Source organism: Pteronotus mesoamericanus, unplaced genomic scaffold (genome assembly GCF_021234165.1).
Source record: "Pteronotus mesoamericanus isolate MK-2021 breed Mesoamerican mustached bat unplaced genomic scaffold, CSHL_Meso_final contig_56, whole genome shotgun sequence".
In the NCBI taxonomy this organism is placed as follows: Eukaryota; Metazoa; Chordata; class Mammalia; order Chiroptera; family Mormoopidae; genus Pteronotus; species Pteronotus mesoamericanus.
The window spans coordinates 16,458,548-16,474,528 of NW_026555201.1; the positions used below are offsets into that span (position 1 = coordinate 16,458,548).

The 15,981-nt window shown below is 33.2% G+C and overlaps 1 protein-coding gene across 7 annotated transcripts in view; it reads right to left on the reverse strand.

Annotated features, from left to right (window-relative positions):
* Positions 1–15,981, reverse strand: part of OSBPL8 (oxysterol binding protein like 8) — a 173,714-nt gene that overhangs the window by 50,129 nt on the left and 107,604 nt on the right. For all 7 annotated transcript variants that reach the window (XM_054580140.1, XM_054580134.1, XM_054580135.1 and 4 more), the window contains 3 exons: positions 10,213–10,283; positions 3,999–4,076; positions 1,849–1,950 (listed from right to left, as the gene is read on the reverse strand). In XM_054580140.1, coding sequence (XP_054436115.1) covers positions 1,849–1,950; positions 3,999–4,076; positions 10,213–10,283 — 251 coding nt within the window. The remainder of the gene's footprint in view (positions 1–1,848; positions 1,951–3,998; positions 4,077–10,212; positions 10,284–15,981) is intronic.

Below are 15,981 nucleotides of genomic sequence, written 5' to 3' on the forward strand. Positions count from 1 at the left end.
GGGGGACATTTGCAATAGTGTTAACAGTAAAAATAAAGTTAAAAAAATAGTACAACTCCTGTTTCTGAGGATGTTAAATTCTAGCAGGAGAATTGGGTCAACAGTTTCAAAATGCTGTACTAAGTAGAATGGTTTTCCTAATCTTCCAGGTCAGGGTCTATTAAAATATACTTTCCTGATACCAAGATTTGCCTCTAGCATCTAAAACAGCTATAATTTCACTTCTGTTAATATAAGATTATTTTACCTTTTAAGATATTTTAACCCCTTACTACTACATAAAGAGTGCTGAAAACACACACACCAGGAATTCATTCCCTAAATATTTGGTGAGTGCTAGAGAGAGGGAAGAACATCCTGCCCTAAAATGACCTTCTCTACATTACTACATTCTAAGTAATTACATAAAGTGTGCCATATAAACTTCTTGGGTAAATTTCAAACACAAGTTACATAAATTTCTCTAGTCTTATAAAATATTCCTCATCCTAAGGTTTAATGCCATGTCAAAAATAAGTCTATAGCTAGTTTTCCTATTCTATTTCTGTAATCCATTAAAAATGTTTCTATGTAAGTCAATGAATTCACAATAGTGAATAAGATGCTAATATAATATTGAGATTAAAAACTAGGAATTATTCTCAGTTTTATTTACTACAAAACATTTATTCTCTCAATGCACTTACATGAATTATGAAATAAATATAGAGCTCCTAAACTCCCCAAAGAGACATATCACAGTAACTTTAAATAAGAAACACAGAAAGGAGGCGTTTGGAGCCAGGCATGAAAAAAAAAGAGAAAATCTTTAAGAAAATGTATGTATATATGTAAAAGAGACGGAAAGATAAGAGTTATTCTGAGATAAGATTCTGGATCTTGAAGATGTGATAGTAACACATGGATGGCAAATTATCAAAATGAAGGTAAGACTTAGAAAGTCAGCCAGGGGATGTGCTGGAAAGTTTTGGGGAGTTGGTGGGGAAATCCAATGTCAAAAGACAATAGTAGGTTTAGCCCTGAAAAACCCAAGTGAGATCTGGAGCTTAAAGTCTTCAAAGCAGAGCCAAAATTAGATGTTTTCAGCACAACATTGAAGAAGACCCTCTTATTACTTAAACTATCAAGGAAACCATCACTAGATTCCCATGTTAGTAGGAGAACTTCAATGATGGATCTCATAAAGATTTTAGGTTGGAGACTGCACCAACTCTTTGGGAAAGTGAAAAGCTTTCAGGGCTAGGGTAATTTTTAGGTCAATGCCAGGTACCAAAATTTCTTAGGACTCAGGGTCTTTATAGGATGATTCTTAAAGTTAGCCTTAGCCTGAAAGATTACTACCAAATACCCTTCAAATAAGAACGACAAAGAGGACAGAGTGACTGAAATGGTATAAAAAGAAATAAAAATAAATGGGAATAACGAGACGCCAAAAAAGGGAAGGGAACAGCAACGTGTACATTTCTCTGAACATTAATCCTTTTCAAATGATAATTTTAGTATTAACTTTGTCTCATATCCTCTCAATAATGCATATACCAAGTCTACAATAATATTAAATAACTTAAAAAGCAAGCAAAAATTACTTTACAGCCTATTGATTAGACTATATAATGTCACACAAATCAAAAAGCCTTTTTAAAAGAACTGCTTATGCATCTTTGATGTTATGTCAAGAGAGACAACATTAAGGTTCCTTCTCATTAAGACTGGAACAGAGAACCTCTGGGATACAATTAATAGCTTGACAGTGAAGAACAATCATGCTAGTAGTTATTTATGTCTTGTAGGCTTTAGTGCACTCTGGGCTTTCCTATACCAGTAGGTAAAGATTTAATACAAACTGACCTTCAACCAATCAGCCATAACAATAACAGAAGGATCTGTGATTGTACTGAGCAACTCCTTTGTGGCTCTTTTCTTCTCTTCTCGGTAATTTTTCTTTTGCACCTATTTTACAGAAATAATAGAAAAATTAAAAATTCATTAGAAATGAGTAATTTCTCTTTAAAATTTTTAAGTATACAGAATGTAGAGTATAAAATTCTGACCCTTCTTAGAAATCTAGCATCTTAGAATAAAAGAGTTATTTTGTTTTGTTTTGTTTTGTTTTTTTTCAAGAACTGGTAGAAATTTTTAGAGAAGTAAGGTTAAAATCTAAGTTTTTTTCTGATCACTAGTCAAGTTCTCTGTATCTTTCTAAAGAATTTTACATTTTTAAAATTCCACAATACGCAAATATAATCTCAAGGTAAAAATTTTAAACAACACAAATAAAGCTAAAACACCATCTTTATTACACTCTATCGTATTCTAATCCACAGAACTGACCACTGTTAACCTTTTTACAACACTATCCTTTCAGGCCTTTGCTATGTATAAAACTTATAAAAATATATAGCTTTTCTGTTTGTTTTTGAGTTTTTAAACATAGTAAAATATTTTTTCTCCCATTCAATATTTTTTTGGATCATTTCCATGTCCACCTCATTTTTTAAATTGCTACACAGAATTCCTTGTATAAATAATAGCTAACATTTACTGGGTACATTCTGTGTACCAGTAACAGTTCTAAGCACGTTACATGTATCACACCTCATTAAACCTTTACAGTAACCTTGGGAAGTAGGACTACTAGTATCCTTATTTTACTAAGAGAAAACTGAGGCACACAGAGTAGCTTGCCCAGAATCACACAGCTCTAAGTCATGGAGGCAGGATTCAAACAGAGGCAGACTGGCTCTAAAATACATGTTCTCAACCATCATGCTATATTGAGTCTAGAATTTTTCTTGATGTATTAATATTCTCATACTGATAGAAATCTACTGTTAGCGGGGTTTTTTCATATTTTGAGCAACGTACCAATTGTTTGCAACTAGCAATTTTGCTCTTTCCGGACACTAATATATATAAAAATAAGAAACCACAACAATGAAATGAATTCATTCAAAATATCAAAGCTTTACCTTCTTAAGTCAGTTCTGAGATAATATGGGAAAGTAGCATTGCATTAGTGTAGTCTCATTATTGCTTTATTGTTATTACATGAATGGGAGAAGAGTGGTAGTAACCTATCAGTGATATATATACTTTTTAAATCTAACACAAAATCTTTCTATTTTCACTTAATGGTAAAGAGACCACATACAAATAACAAAACTTTAATAATTCTACAGCCAAAAACTGTAAAATTTTGGTGTTTATTATCATGCATATCTGAATTAACAGTAGCTTTAATATGAAACTGCAAATGCATACAAGATCAGATATGGGTGTGGGGAGAGGTAAAATAAATTACACAGGGATCAGAGTCATTGGAAAGCATGTGTTCCTTAGGCTCCAGGATCTGTGGCCAATATAGAGGGCAGGTCCCATATTGCACATTTTTTAAGAGAACCTGCAAGTCTGAACTGGTGATTGTTGAATTTTGAAAACACTGTGTAGGTCAAAGAACATATAGCAGTTTCTCAAATAATGTTTTGTTTAACATTGTTTTGTTATAACAGCGATGAGATGCTGTAGGAACTTAACTCTTTTTTTATATTTATTAGCTGTGGTAAAATTAGTTTTGTCATACATCATTTGCCACAGTTTCAAGAATCTACTGACAATGTTAAGTGAGGACTTACGTATATCTTACCGTGGGCCAAATTTAGCCCATGACCTAGCAGTTAGTAAACCTGAATTCCAAAGGGCACCAGAGCTTCCCATCAGGTGTCCCACAACACAGCGATGCACCTGACAGGAGCAAGCTCTGCGGAGGCAGCTGGTCCTCAGCCCCAGCAGCAGCCCCTGAAGACCTGAAGGAGTCCTGGGATGGTCATTATGCGGCCTTTCAGTTGACTCCAGAATGTCATACAAATATTGCTATTTTTTATGTGTGTCTCCCTGGGTTTTTTTCTCCTTTCAGAAAGAAGTTTACTTAACTTATTAGCCTACTTTCAAAAGCACGTGTAAAGCATAACATTAGTCATGAAATGACTGTGGAAACTAACCTTGAGAGATTCTTTCTTCGTGAGCTTGCTTGAAGCAGAACTGTCCCTTTCCGAGCCATTATAAAGTTTAGATTCAGACTAAAATCACATAACAATAAACAAAAAATATTAAAACCATTTATTCTACACATATGGCATACAAATATTAATGTTCAAGCTATGCTTGTGATATTCTTCCCATTTATTGCTGTGATTTAGGCAAATGCTGATTTTCAAATACTGATTTTCCACATAGTATAGTATTTGGATTTAAAAACTAATCCACATTAAACCCACAAAACCAAAAAGTATAATAACTAATCAATAAATTAATCTGTATACAATGTGGTTTCTATTTTTCATAGCTTAATAGGAAAATTTATAATATAATGTACTTCTTAGATACTATTAAACTACAAATACTAATAATATTAGCTCAAAAGTTAATGAAAATTAATGGCTCTTAATTAATGAAGTATTAATGAAGTATTTAACCAGGTACTATGTTAAGTACTTCATATGCACTACCTCATTTAATCCTCAAAGGAACCCCATGGAACAGTAGTAGAATCCCCCTTTTGCTAATAAGTAATTAAGACCAACAGATTAGATAACTGACTTCCTAGAGTCACACAAAGCAAGTAAGAAAATAAGCTGGATTTGTACTCTAGTCTAGCTAATTCCCAGTCTCATGCTCTTAGCCATCTCACTATATTGATTTCTCACCTTTTAAAACTCTTCATATATAAACTCAATCAGACTCAAATATAAGACTTATCTTCATTAACAAAAGGAAATCTGTTTCCTAGACATGACAAGATCTGGCTTGGGAGTTCCTAAAAGATTCTAGTATATAAGGGACCAGCAGGCCAGAAGGATGTCATATAAGCTTGATAAATTAGAGCACCCACACTTCTAGAAATCCTTGCCATATTGTATATAGCTAATTCTCAAACAAACAAAAAGGATCCACTGACCAAGAGTCCTACAGTATTTTAAAATACATTACTAATACAAAATGAAGGATAAAAACCACACGACCATATCAATAGATGCAGAAAAAGCACTTCATAAAATCCAGCACCCATTTATGATAAAAACTCAGCAAAGTGGGAATAGAGGGAACATACCTAAATATAATAAAGGTTATATATGACAAACCCACTGCCGGCATCATGCTCAACGGGAGAAAATAGAAGCATTCCCCTTAAGATCTGGAACAAGACAGGGATGTCCACTTTTACCTCTCTTATTCAACATAGTACTGGAAGTCCTAGCCACAGCAATCAGGCAATGAGAAGAAATAAAAGGCATCCAAATTGGAAAGGAATAAGTAAAACTGTCATTATTTGCAGATGACATAATACTGTACACAAAGAACCCCAAAGATTCCACCAAGAAACTGCTAAAAGTGATAAATTCAACAAAGTAGCATGATACAAAATTAATATCCAGAAATCAGTTGCATTTTTATATGCCAATAACTAACAGAAAGGGAAATTAAGAAAACAATCCCATTCACAACTGCTACAAAAAGAATAAAATACCTAGGAATAAACCTAACCAAGGATGTAAAAACCTGTACTCAAAAAATTATAAGACATTGAAGAAATAGAAGATACAAGTAAGTGGAAGCACATACCATGTTAATGGATAAGGAGAACTAACATCATTAAAATGTCCATACTACGCAGAGCAATCTACTGATTCAACACAATTTCTATCAAGATTCTAAATACCAAAAATCATGACATATTTCACAGAACTAAAACAAATATTTCAAAAATTTCTATGGAACCACAAAACACCTTGCACAGCAACAGAGATCCTTTGAAAGACCAAAGTTGGAGAAAACATGCTGCCTAAAATCAAACTATTCTATAAGGCTATAGTAATCAAAACAGTATAGTACTGCCATAAAAACAGACACACAGATCAATGGAACAGAACAGAGAGCCCAGAAATAAACCCACATTTTCATAGTCAATTAATATTCAACAGAGGAAGCAGGTATATACAATGGGCTAAAGATAGTTTATTCAATAAATGGTTTGTGGAAAATTGGATAGATATATACAAAAAAATGAAACGAGACCACCTTCTTATACCACACACAAGAGTAAATTCAAAGGGGATCAACAACTTTAATGTTAGACCCAAAACCATAAAAATAGGAGAAGAAAACATAGGCAGCAAAATATTGGATATTGCCCGTAGCAATTATTTTATCAGATGTATCTCCCCAGGCAAAGGAAACCAAAGAAAAAAATAAACAAATGAGACTACATCAAACTAAAAAGTTTTCCACAGCAAAGGAAACCAACAACAAAATAAAAAAGATGACCCACAGAATGGGAGAACATATTTACTGATACATCTGATAAGGAGTTAATATCCAAAATTTATAAAGAACTTTCAAAGAACTTATAAAATTCAACACCAAAAAAAAAAAGAAAAGAAAAGAAAAAGAAAAACAACCCAACTAAAAATGGACAAATGACCTGAATAGACACTTCTCCAAAGAGGACATGTAGATGGCCAATAGACATATGAAAGATGTTCAGTGTCACTAATCATCAGGGAAATGCAAATTAAAACCACAATGATATACCATCTCACATCTGTCAGAATGGCTATCGTCAATAAATCAACAAACAACAAGTGTTAGCAAGGATGGGGAGAAAGGGGAACCCACATTTATAACTGATAATTATTATATCAGATATATCTGATAAAATAATTGCTACAGGCAATATCCAATATTTTGCTGCCTATGTTTTCTTCTCCTATTTTTATGGTTTTGGGTCTAACATTAAAGTTGTTGATCCCCTTTGAATTTACTCTTGTGTGTGGTATAAGAAGGTGGTCTCGTTTCATTTTTTTGTATATATCTATCCAATTTTCCACAAACCATTTATTGAATAAACTATCTTTAGCCCATTGTATATACCTGCTTCCTCTGTTGAATATTAATTGACTATGAAAATGTGGGTTTATAAATCTGCACTGTTGGTGGGAATGCAGATTGGTGCAGTCACTGTGTAAAGAAATATGAAGATACCTCAAAAAATTAAAAATGGATGTGCCTTTTCACCTAGCGATCCCACTTCTGGGAATATATCCAAAGAAACCCAAAACACTAATTTGAAAGAACATAAGCTTCCTTATATTCACTGCAGCGTTATTTACAATCACCAAGATGTGGAAACAGCCCAAGTGTCCATCAGTAGATGAGTGGATAAAACAACTATGGAACATTTACACAATGGAATACTAAGCTGTAAAAAAGAAGAAAATATTACCCTATATTACCCTTTGTGACAGTACGGATAGACTTGGAGAACATTATGCTAAGTGAAATAAGCCAGTCAGAAAAAGATAAATATCACATGATTTTACTCATACGTAGATTCTAATGAACAAACTGAACTAACAAGGAAAATGGGGACAGACTCATAGATGGAGAGCAGGGTGACAGCTGGGATGGGGGGGTAGTGGGGCTAGGTGAGGGGAAGGAGGGACTGGGCAATAAGGAAAAAGGACTCATGAACATGGACAACAGTGGTAACTGCTGGAGGAAGTGAGGTATAAGGGGACTAAATGGTAACAGAAAAAGATATAATAAAGATTAAATAAAAAAATAAAATAAATTACTCAATTTTCAGAATGAACAGCTTATATTTTAAATACCAAAAATCACAAACTATTTTTATTGGAAAATACTAAGTTTTTATACTAAGTTTTCCTTCTTTTATAACCTTACTCACCACAATTATAATGATGATAGTCAAGATTCTAACTCACTTTTTTGACTCCAAAGTAAAGCTGTCCAGTAGAGTTTCCTGAATGACAGAAATGTTCTATATCTGAGTTGTCTATTATGGTGGCCACTAGTCATATGTGGCTATTGAGCACTTGAAATGTGGGCAATGTAACTGAGACACTGAATTGCTAATTTTATTTAATTTTAATTCATTTATATTTAAAGAGTCATGTACAACTAGGTGCTATTGTACTCAAAGGGCAGTTCCAAAGCATACTGCTTCATTAAGGTACATAAACTTTCTTTTTAGGCTCCCCGTTCTCCTCCCGCAGTTCCCGGCACCCACCCACCCACCACTTAAAGACTACCTATAGGTAGCTGTGACCTGTAGGTCTTGGGTTTAAGAGTTTAGGCTTCTGAATAGAAAGGAATACCATTACACCATATATTAACTAATTCTGGTATTAACAGTTTGAAAATAGGTTTTTAAAATTTTATAAATTGCACTGTATTACTAGCCATGGCAGATCCAAGATAATTATTTTCTCTATAATTTTCTTTAATTACACATCTCATATACAATGATCAAGGCATTTTTCATGTATATGTTATCTACATATAAAGTACTAATAAACTTCCATTCTAAGTACTTTTACACATTTGATCGATGGGCCTTTATATAATGAATACTTGAAAAATTAAATGCAAATAAAATTTGTATAAAATTATAGATTAAAACATATCATGGAATCTTCTCAACTGCTTCCAAGAACAGAAACAAAGAAGTAGAATTTTTAAAGCAAAGCCCATTGCTGAGAATAATAAAGAATTTACAAGCTTAAGAAATAGATTTTCTTACTTAATGTCTTTGGTTGGATTCCACAAACATAAAACTTTCGCCTGCTATTAAACCTGACCAGAAATAACAGGCAAAAACCAAATCCTTTCACATAAGGAAATCTAGTGACAAACCCATAGGAAAACTGTTGGGAACCGTCCTGCCTGGTTTCAGGGACTGTAGCCTCACTGAGAGGCGAGAGGGCCCCAGCTGAAGCTGAGCAAGGAGGCCTTGGGAAAATGGGCCACAGAGGAGACAAAACCAGTCCCCCTGGCAGGGGCACAGCCCCAGCCTCCCTCACATCACCCTGCTTGGCTCTGGAGGGTGGCTGGTTAGTCAATGATGGGTAAGACCCCTCAATGGCAGAAGCAACCTAAGACACAGTCGCACAGGGGCCATTAGGGAAGGACTGGGGGACATGGAGAAAGGGAAAAAGGCCCTCACCCCTTGGCTTAGATATGTCCGGAGTCCTCATTCTATCTGAAAGAAGTCTCCTTATTTCTTGGTGGCTCTGCCCCGCCCACCTGACTCAGGCTTGAAACAATACCAAAGGCAGGTACAGCCCTAAACTGGATCAGGCAGTTCCTGGGGGAAAATCAGGCCTAGAAGTAAGTTCCTTGAAGCACGCTTTGTTCTTCTCTCAAAAGCTATGATAACTGGCTCATACTGGGAAGGAAATTTAAATTATTCACAGACCTTGACCTGGGGCAAATCTCCTGTGTTCCTTCAATTGTTATCTATGATCTCTATTTGTTTTCTGTAAACATAGCCTTTTGACATTGATGGATGAGTTTTGCATCCATACCCCTGTGCATATGGTTCTCAATAAAAGTCACTTCAAGAGAAGGGTTTGGGGCCTTCTCCACTAGAGGGAAGTGCCACCCCTTCCCCTGGTAGACTGAGAGAAAACTGTCTCAGACAACTTATTTTATTTCTCTATCCGTGATGACCCGGAGCATACTATGAGGGACAGAATCTGACCTCCACCTCAGCTGGTGCCCGAACAGGGACCCTTAGATCCAGAGCCCCGCACCACCTCAGCTGGCGCCTGGACAGTGACCTTCAGGACCCGTTCCGACTCAGAAAACTAAGGCATCATATAGTGTTTCTCAAACATGTACTTGGAAAGAAAGAAAAAAATATCTCAACAGACCTAAGAATATGTACAAGTATCCCAGTTTGAGAAACATTAATTTAGGGAACTATATCTTTTTCTAAGAAAGAGATCTTTCTTTCTTAGGTTTGTTAGGCCTTTGGTAAGATGTACACATTTTGATTGTCCTGCAAATGAATCCCAAATTCTTGAGAATTTTTTTTTTAAACTATGATGTCTGGGAATTTCTCCAAACGGGGGAAACTCTCAGGCTTCAGTTTGAGAAGTACTGCTGTAGCAACCATACCAGAAACAAGGTAACCCTAAAGAGGATACTGGTTACCAATAGGCTATATTTGCAAGTAAACAACATTAAATCATCCCCAGTGAAACTTTCCTTTTTTCATACATACTACGTGATTTAGATATACCAACATAAGACCATCTCATAAAAATCTGATAGGATTACAGAGTTAGTTCCCTCATCTTAAATATTAGAAAAATGTTGTAATCATATATTTGGGGACAATAATATGCTTACCTTGCTCTTTGACATAGAAAGTGAAGAGTCATCTTTATTTTGAGAGATGTCTTCCTTTCCTCTTTCAAAACCTTTAAAAACATTATGATTATATCAGTATTGGTACTTTTGAGCATATGTAAACATTGAAAAGCAAATGCAGATAAGTATTGAATTTCAAATATACATTACATTTGGTGTAAGTCAGTACAAGAAGCCTAGACCAAACATATGGTTTTAAACTATTGTAAGTTTAAAGACTTATAGTGTAATAATTCTCTAGAATATTTTAAATCTTTCAGAGGCAATGAAGCCTTTCCCTGAATCCACCAACATCAAGCTAAATACCTCTTTTCTCTCTCCTGGAGTACTCTGCATGGATTCAGGTCTTGGTGAAGGTTTTAGTAAGCTGTATCCTAACAAAGAATCCTGATAAAACCAACCCAATATACTTCTCACACCTCTTGCCAAACTGGGAAAACAATTCCAGAATTGGTAATAAAAGAGGACCAGGGCTATAAATCCTTGATGGAGGAACTGACTTAAACAAATCTAACAATGTGCTTATTGTAGGAATTAAATGAGAACGCACAGAAAGCATTTAGCATAATATTCTGCACCACAATATACATTCAATTAATAATGACCCGTTTTATTACTGTTACTATTGCTTTGTAAATTCTAAAAAAGAGGAATCTAAAACACATGAATATATTGGGATAAACATGCACACAGGCAACATGATTAACACATTAATGTAACACTTTGTCAAAAGTAGTTAACAAATTAGTGTTATAAGGGTACAATAAGAGAAATGATAATACTGAGATTTATGTGGCAGGCACAAAAGGAGCTGTACTCATTTTCTTGAAGTTCTTTCTACTTTTGAGGGCAAGTAATATTAACTCTTCCCTAAAATTATTTGTTCTGAGTCCAATAAAAGCCTTTATTACAAATACTAAAAAAATTATTTCTAGCATATCAATGATACCATTTATTCCGTATTTGGTTTGTATCAGCTAAATACAAATTCATTCAATTCTCCTAAATCAGAGATTTATTGATTTTTTTCTGTAATTACATAGAGGGATTCTTCACTCCCTACCCCTACTCCTATCCCTCTGATAAAGAGAATGATCACTCAATCCCAATACGGGAAAAGAAAAAACCTTTGTTATAAATGCAACATGAAATTTTAAATTAAAAAAAACTTATCAGAATTTGAATCTTCTAAAATATTTATTCAGAACAAAATATCTGTAATCAGTAATTTTCAATTCTAAGAAACTAATATAAAGTACTTCAAAGGTCTTCTAAACATATGTACAAGAGCACAAAGATTTTCTAAAAGTATATATTGTAAATTTAAAAGTCTTTTATTCTCACAAAAACAGATGTTTACTTCAATTTCTCTAGTGAAGTTTTGTATTCAGCTGAATCTAGAGAAATCCATTTATTAAATTAAGAAAAACCCCTCTTCACTGTGTCTTCATTCACATATTATTACAAGAGCAGAACAGTAAATTAAAACAAAAGTACAAGTTTCAAGTATTAATAAACTTTTCTTCACATGAAAATATGTCTCATAGAAAGTTTCAAATGGTGGAAAAGGACATTCATAAACCTAGGTGTATAGTATCCATAAAAACCAATAAATAAATCACATTTTAAAAGATTCTCTATACCTCAAACTTGCAAATCACATAATGATTTAAAAATAATGGCTCTGATGATTTCCAAGTAATTTATAATTATTGAGGGATAAAACAAAAATGCTTTTTAAGTCTAGTCAAATAGTCTGACTTTCAACTAAGGGCAAATAAATAGATTATAACCATAAAATACAGTGACTATATAAAAATGTTCAAAGGCCTTAAAAAGAAAATATTGCCATTTTGAGCACTGAGTTTTCAAGGGTAATTCCAAAGGAAACAAAATGTCACACTACGGAACTCTCCTTAATCTGGATAAAGTTGGTTTCCTAAAACACATGCAAAACAATCTTTATTTTAAAAAGTCAGTCACAAAAGTACATTTATTAGAAGCCAAAAGGGCTCTGCCAAAATACTTCTTAAGCTTTGTATTTTCTACCATGTCTGGAAACTTAAGATTACTTTAAAGTTACTTCTTTATTTAAAAAAGTGAAACAGATAAAATCCTAAAGCCTACAATATTATTATTGAACATTATCAATAATGCAGTTCTACCTCACAGAAATGAATGTGTATGTTCACCAAAAGATAGGCACAAAAATGTTTGTAGTAGCTTTATTCATAAGAACCCAAATCTGGAACCAACATAAATGGTTATTAATGGTAGAATAAATTAAAATTACACAATGAAATGTTACAGACACAGAACAGAACCAATTACTACTATACAAAACAACGGACATAATACTGGGTGAAATAAGCCACCTCACCCCTTCAAAAACAAAACAAAACAAAACAAATACTGAATGATTCCATTTATATAAAATTCAGGAACTGGTTAACCTAACTGATGGTGTTAGATGTTGGAACAGTGGTTTACCTTTGCTGAAGGAGGAAGTGACTAGGAGGGGCATGAGAGAATGTTCTGGGAATTGGGACGTAGTTACATATATCTATACATATCTAAAAAGCTGTGTGTACTTAACTATAGGTAAGCTAATGCCTCAATAAAAAATAAATTAAAAACTCAGCTATCCTTCTCTGTTTTTCCAGTTTATCAGACCTCTTTTTCCTTGACATTCTTTCTCACTTAGTCTATATCCTTTTAACCTATTCTGTACCTCACTAATTCTGATTCATTCATCAATAGTAATGATAATTATAATTAATATAATGATATTAATTAAAACAATAAAGCAATCACCATTTATAGGAATACTTGTGATTCTAAAATACTATGCTAGATGCTTTACTTACTTTCTAATCTTTAAAACAATGGCACAAAAAATTAACTACATTTTATATAATTGAAAAAATTGAGGCTCACAGAAATTGTTATCTTGACTAATATTAATAAGTGATAGTATGAGAGCTGATTCACAGTTAGGTATAACTTTTAAAATTCATGCTGTTTCTATAATGCCAGGCTGCCTCTTCTGGGAGGCTTTGCTTTGACTGTGTGGGCATACAGTTAGCTGTCCCCTTCTCTGAGACATATAGCACTTCATATATATTATCACAATAGACCTCAATGACTTATCTTCATGTAAATGTTACTTGACTGTGAATAACTGAAAAGAAGGATCTAATCCTTATTCATCCTTTTAAATACAAAGATTTGGTAAACTGATTTAAAATTAATAAAAATGGACTCCACTTTTACTTGTAATGGTTTTTAAATATTTTAAATATAGCACATCTTCAAAAAATGCACAAATACAAATTGATGTACAGTTAATATCTGCATAACCACCACCCTAACCAAGAAAAAGAATTGTCAGCATCCCATTACATTCCCTCCAGCAGCACCATTCTTGATTACCATCTACTCTTCTCCTCAAAACTAACTATCTTGGCTTTTAGAATTAATTATTATCAGCATGTCACAGCAGGTATTTCATTCATTTTCACTGCTGATTAGAATTCCACTCCATGACTATCATTATTTATCCATCTGTCGTTGATAGCAAACAGATTTGGGTTGTTCCCAATTTGTCCCTCTTTTAAACAATGGTGCTACACCATTTAATAATTATTCTTGGAAATGTATGCTAGTAGACATATATATCCACGAGTTTCTCTAAGTTTTAAACCTAATAGCAGAATTCCTACATTATATGTGTGTCTTCAACTCTAAGGATACCAAATTGTTTGCCAATTTGTTTATTTTTCCACTAGCAGTGTGTAAGAGTTCTTTCTCCATATCCATGGTAACATTGATATTAATTTTTAATATTTTTTTGCCAATCTGCTAGGTATGTATCTGTTTATAAGGGCATATCAATAAGGTTTTACTTTGCATGCCCCTGATTACTAACAATGTTGAGCACTATTCTTTAATGTTCTCACATGTTACTTGGACATTTCAATGTTTTTGTGAAGAACGTCTTCAGATCCTTTGTCCAATGAGTTTTTAAAAAACTCATTGTCTATCTTTTTCTTACTGAACTATGCAAGAATTCATGATGTATTCCCCCTACTGGTCCTTCACTAGCTATATTCATTACAATATCTCCCCATTCTGTGGCTTGTCTTTTTATTTTCTGCACAATATCTTTTGATGAACAACTCAATTTTTAATGTAGTCAAATCTAGCAATCCTGTTCTTTAACAGTTAGTGCTTTTTGGTCTTAAGAACATCTTCCCTAAATCCATGGTCATAAAGATAGTTTATTTTCTCCTAGTAATCTAATGGAATATTATTCCTGAATTAGCACTCTGTCCTTAACTTCTAATTTTGTAATAGAATATAAGTGCTATTATCATTGATAAGGTACAACCTTTTTACATACTTCAAGAACAAATTTGGTTAATATTTAGATATAATAAAGCAAGTTTTATGCTGCTTCAGACTTGTTAAAATGGAATTATATACCTATTCCTGCAAATGCAGATTTAATATAGGTATTTATAAAATGTAAAATTGCTGCTATATTGAACAGAGAAATCTAAAAATTGTACAAGAAAAAAAAATCTCTGAGAAGACAAAAAAATCTATCTGTGCACTAAAGCTAACAGTTTGTCTAAAAGTGGTTTCTTTGCTCAAAGTTCATTTACTCCAATTTTTAGGAACATTCTTCATTTAATGATCATATCTAGAAGTTATACCTGAGACTAAGGAAAGAGACAGTAACTAAATATAAACTTAAAAAAGATTGCACTATGGTATCACTATGAGCACATGGGCAGCAGGTACTAAAAGATTTTCCTAAGGAAAACTAAAATGAAAAAAGGTTGTGCTCAAAGTAGTAAGATAAAGTTATCTTTAAATGTCAGATTAAAAAATGTACCTAAAATTTTTTTCAGTATAATGAAATGACCAAGAAGAAATTTATTTTTACTTTTTTAACTTAAAAAAATATATAAAAAGCTGCTTGCTTCTTTAAAGTACCTAATGCCATTCTACTTCTTAGCTGATAAAGTAAAACATATTTTAAAGTTTTTTTTTTATGGCTGGTTATAATGCAACTGTTGGTTATATTAACTGGAATATGGCAGCACCCCTATGAATATGATTTTCTCTATTTCAAGAATTAGAAAACAAAGCCAACCATTCACTTTCCCATTCAAACAAACTGATCCTCAATGGTATTCAATATATTTTTGGACAAGAAAAACTGACAGTTCTACCTTCAATTATCTAATTAAGTAAAAAATCAATTTTTAAAAAGTGGAGCTTTCTATTTTTTATTAGGGTCACATGATTCTTTAGTATTAAGTAGACAGAAGGCATGAAGGTCAGCCCAATGTGTTCTAGCAAGCTTGCTGGCTTAAAAGAAAGAACATGGACACAGAGACAAATACAGGAATGGAAGGCACATTGTAAAAACAAGTAGAGCACTTAACAACACTTAAAATATTCAGCATATTGTATTTTCAAAGCCACTTCAAACAAAGACAAATGCTAAAATTTACAATATTTTGAGAACATGAGAAAAGCATGATAGTAACCATGTTACACTAAGAAGACTACATACAGATTATGAATGCTATTTAAAGCTTACACTACTAAGACAACAGTTTAGAACTATGGTTTCCAATTCTTTTGAGAAACATTGTTGGAAAAGAAAATGAAGTCAGTGAATTTAAAATAATTTATTTAATTGCCCATGTAATGCCTTCTTATCAGGTGTTTCAT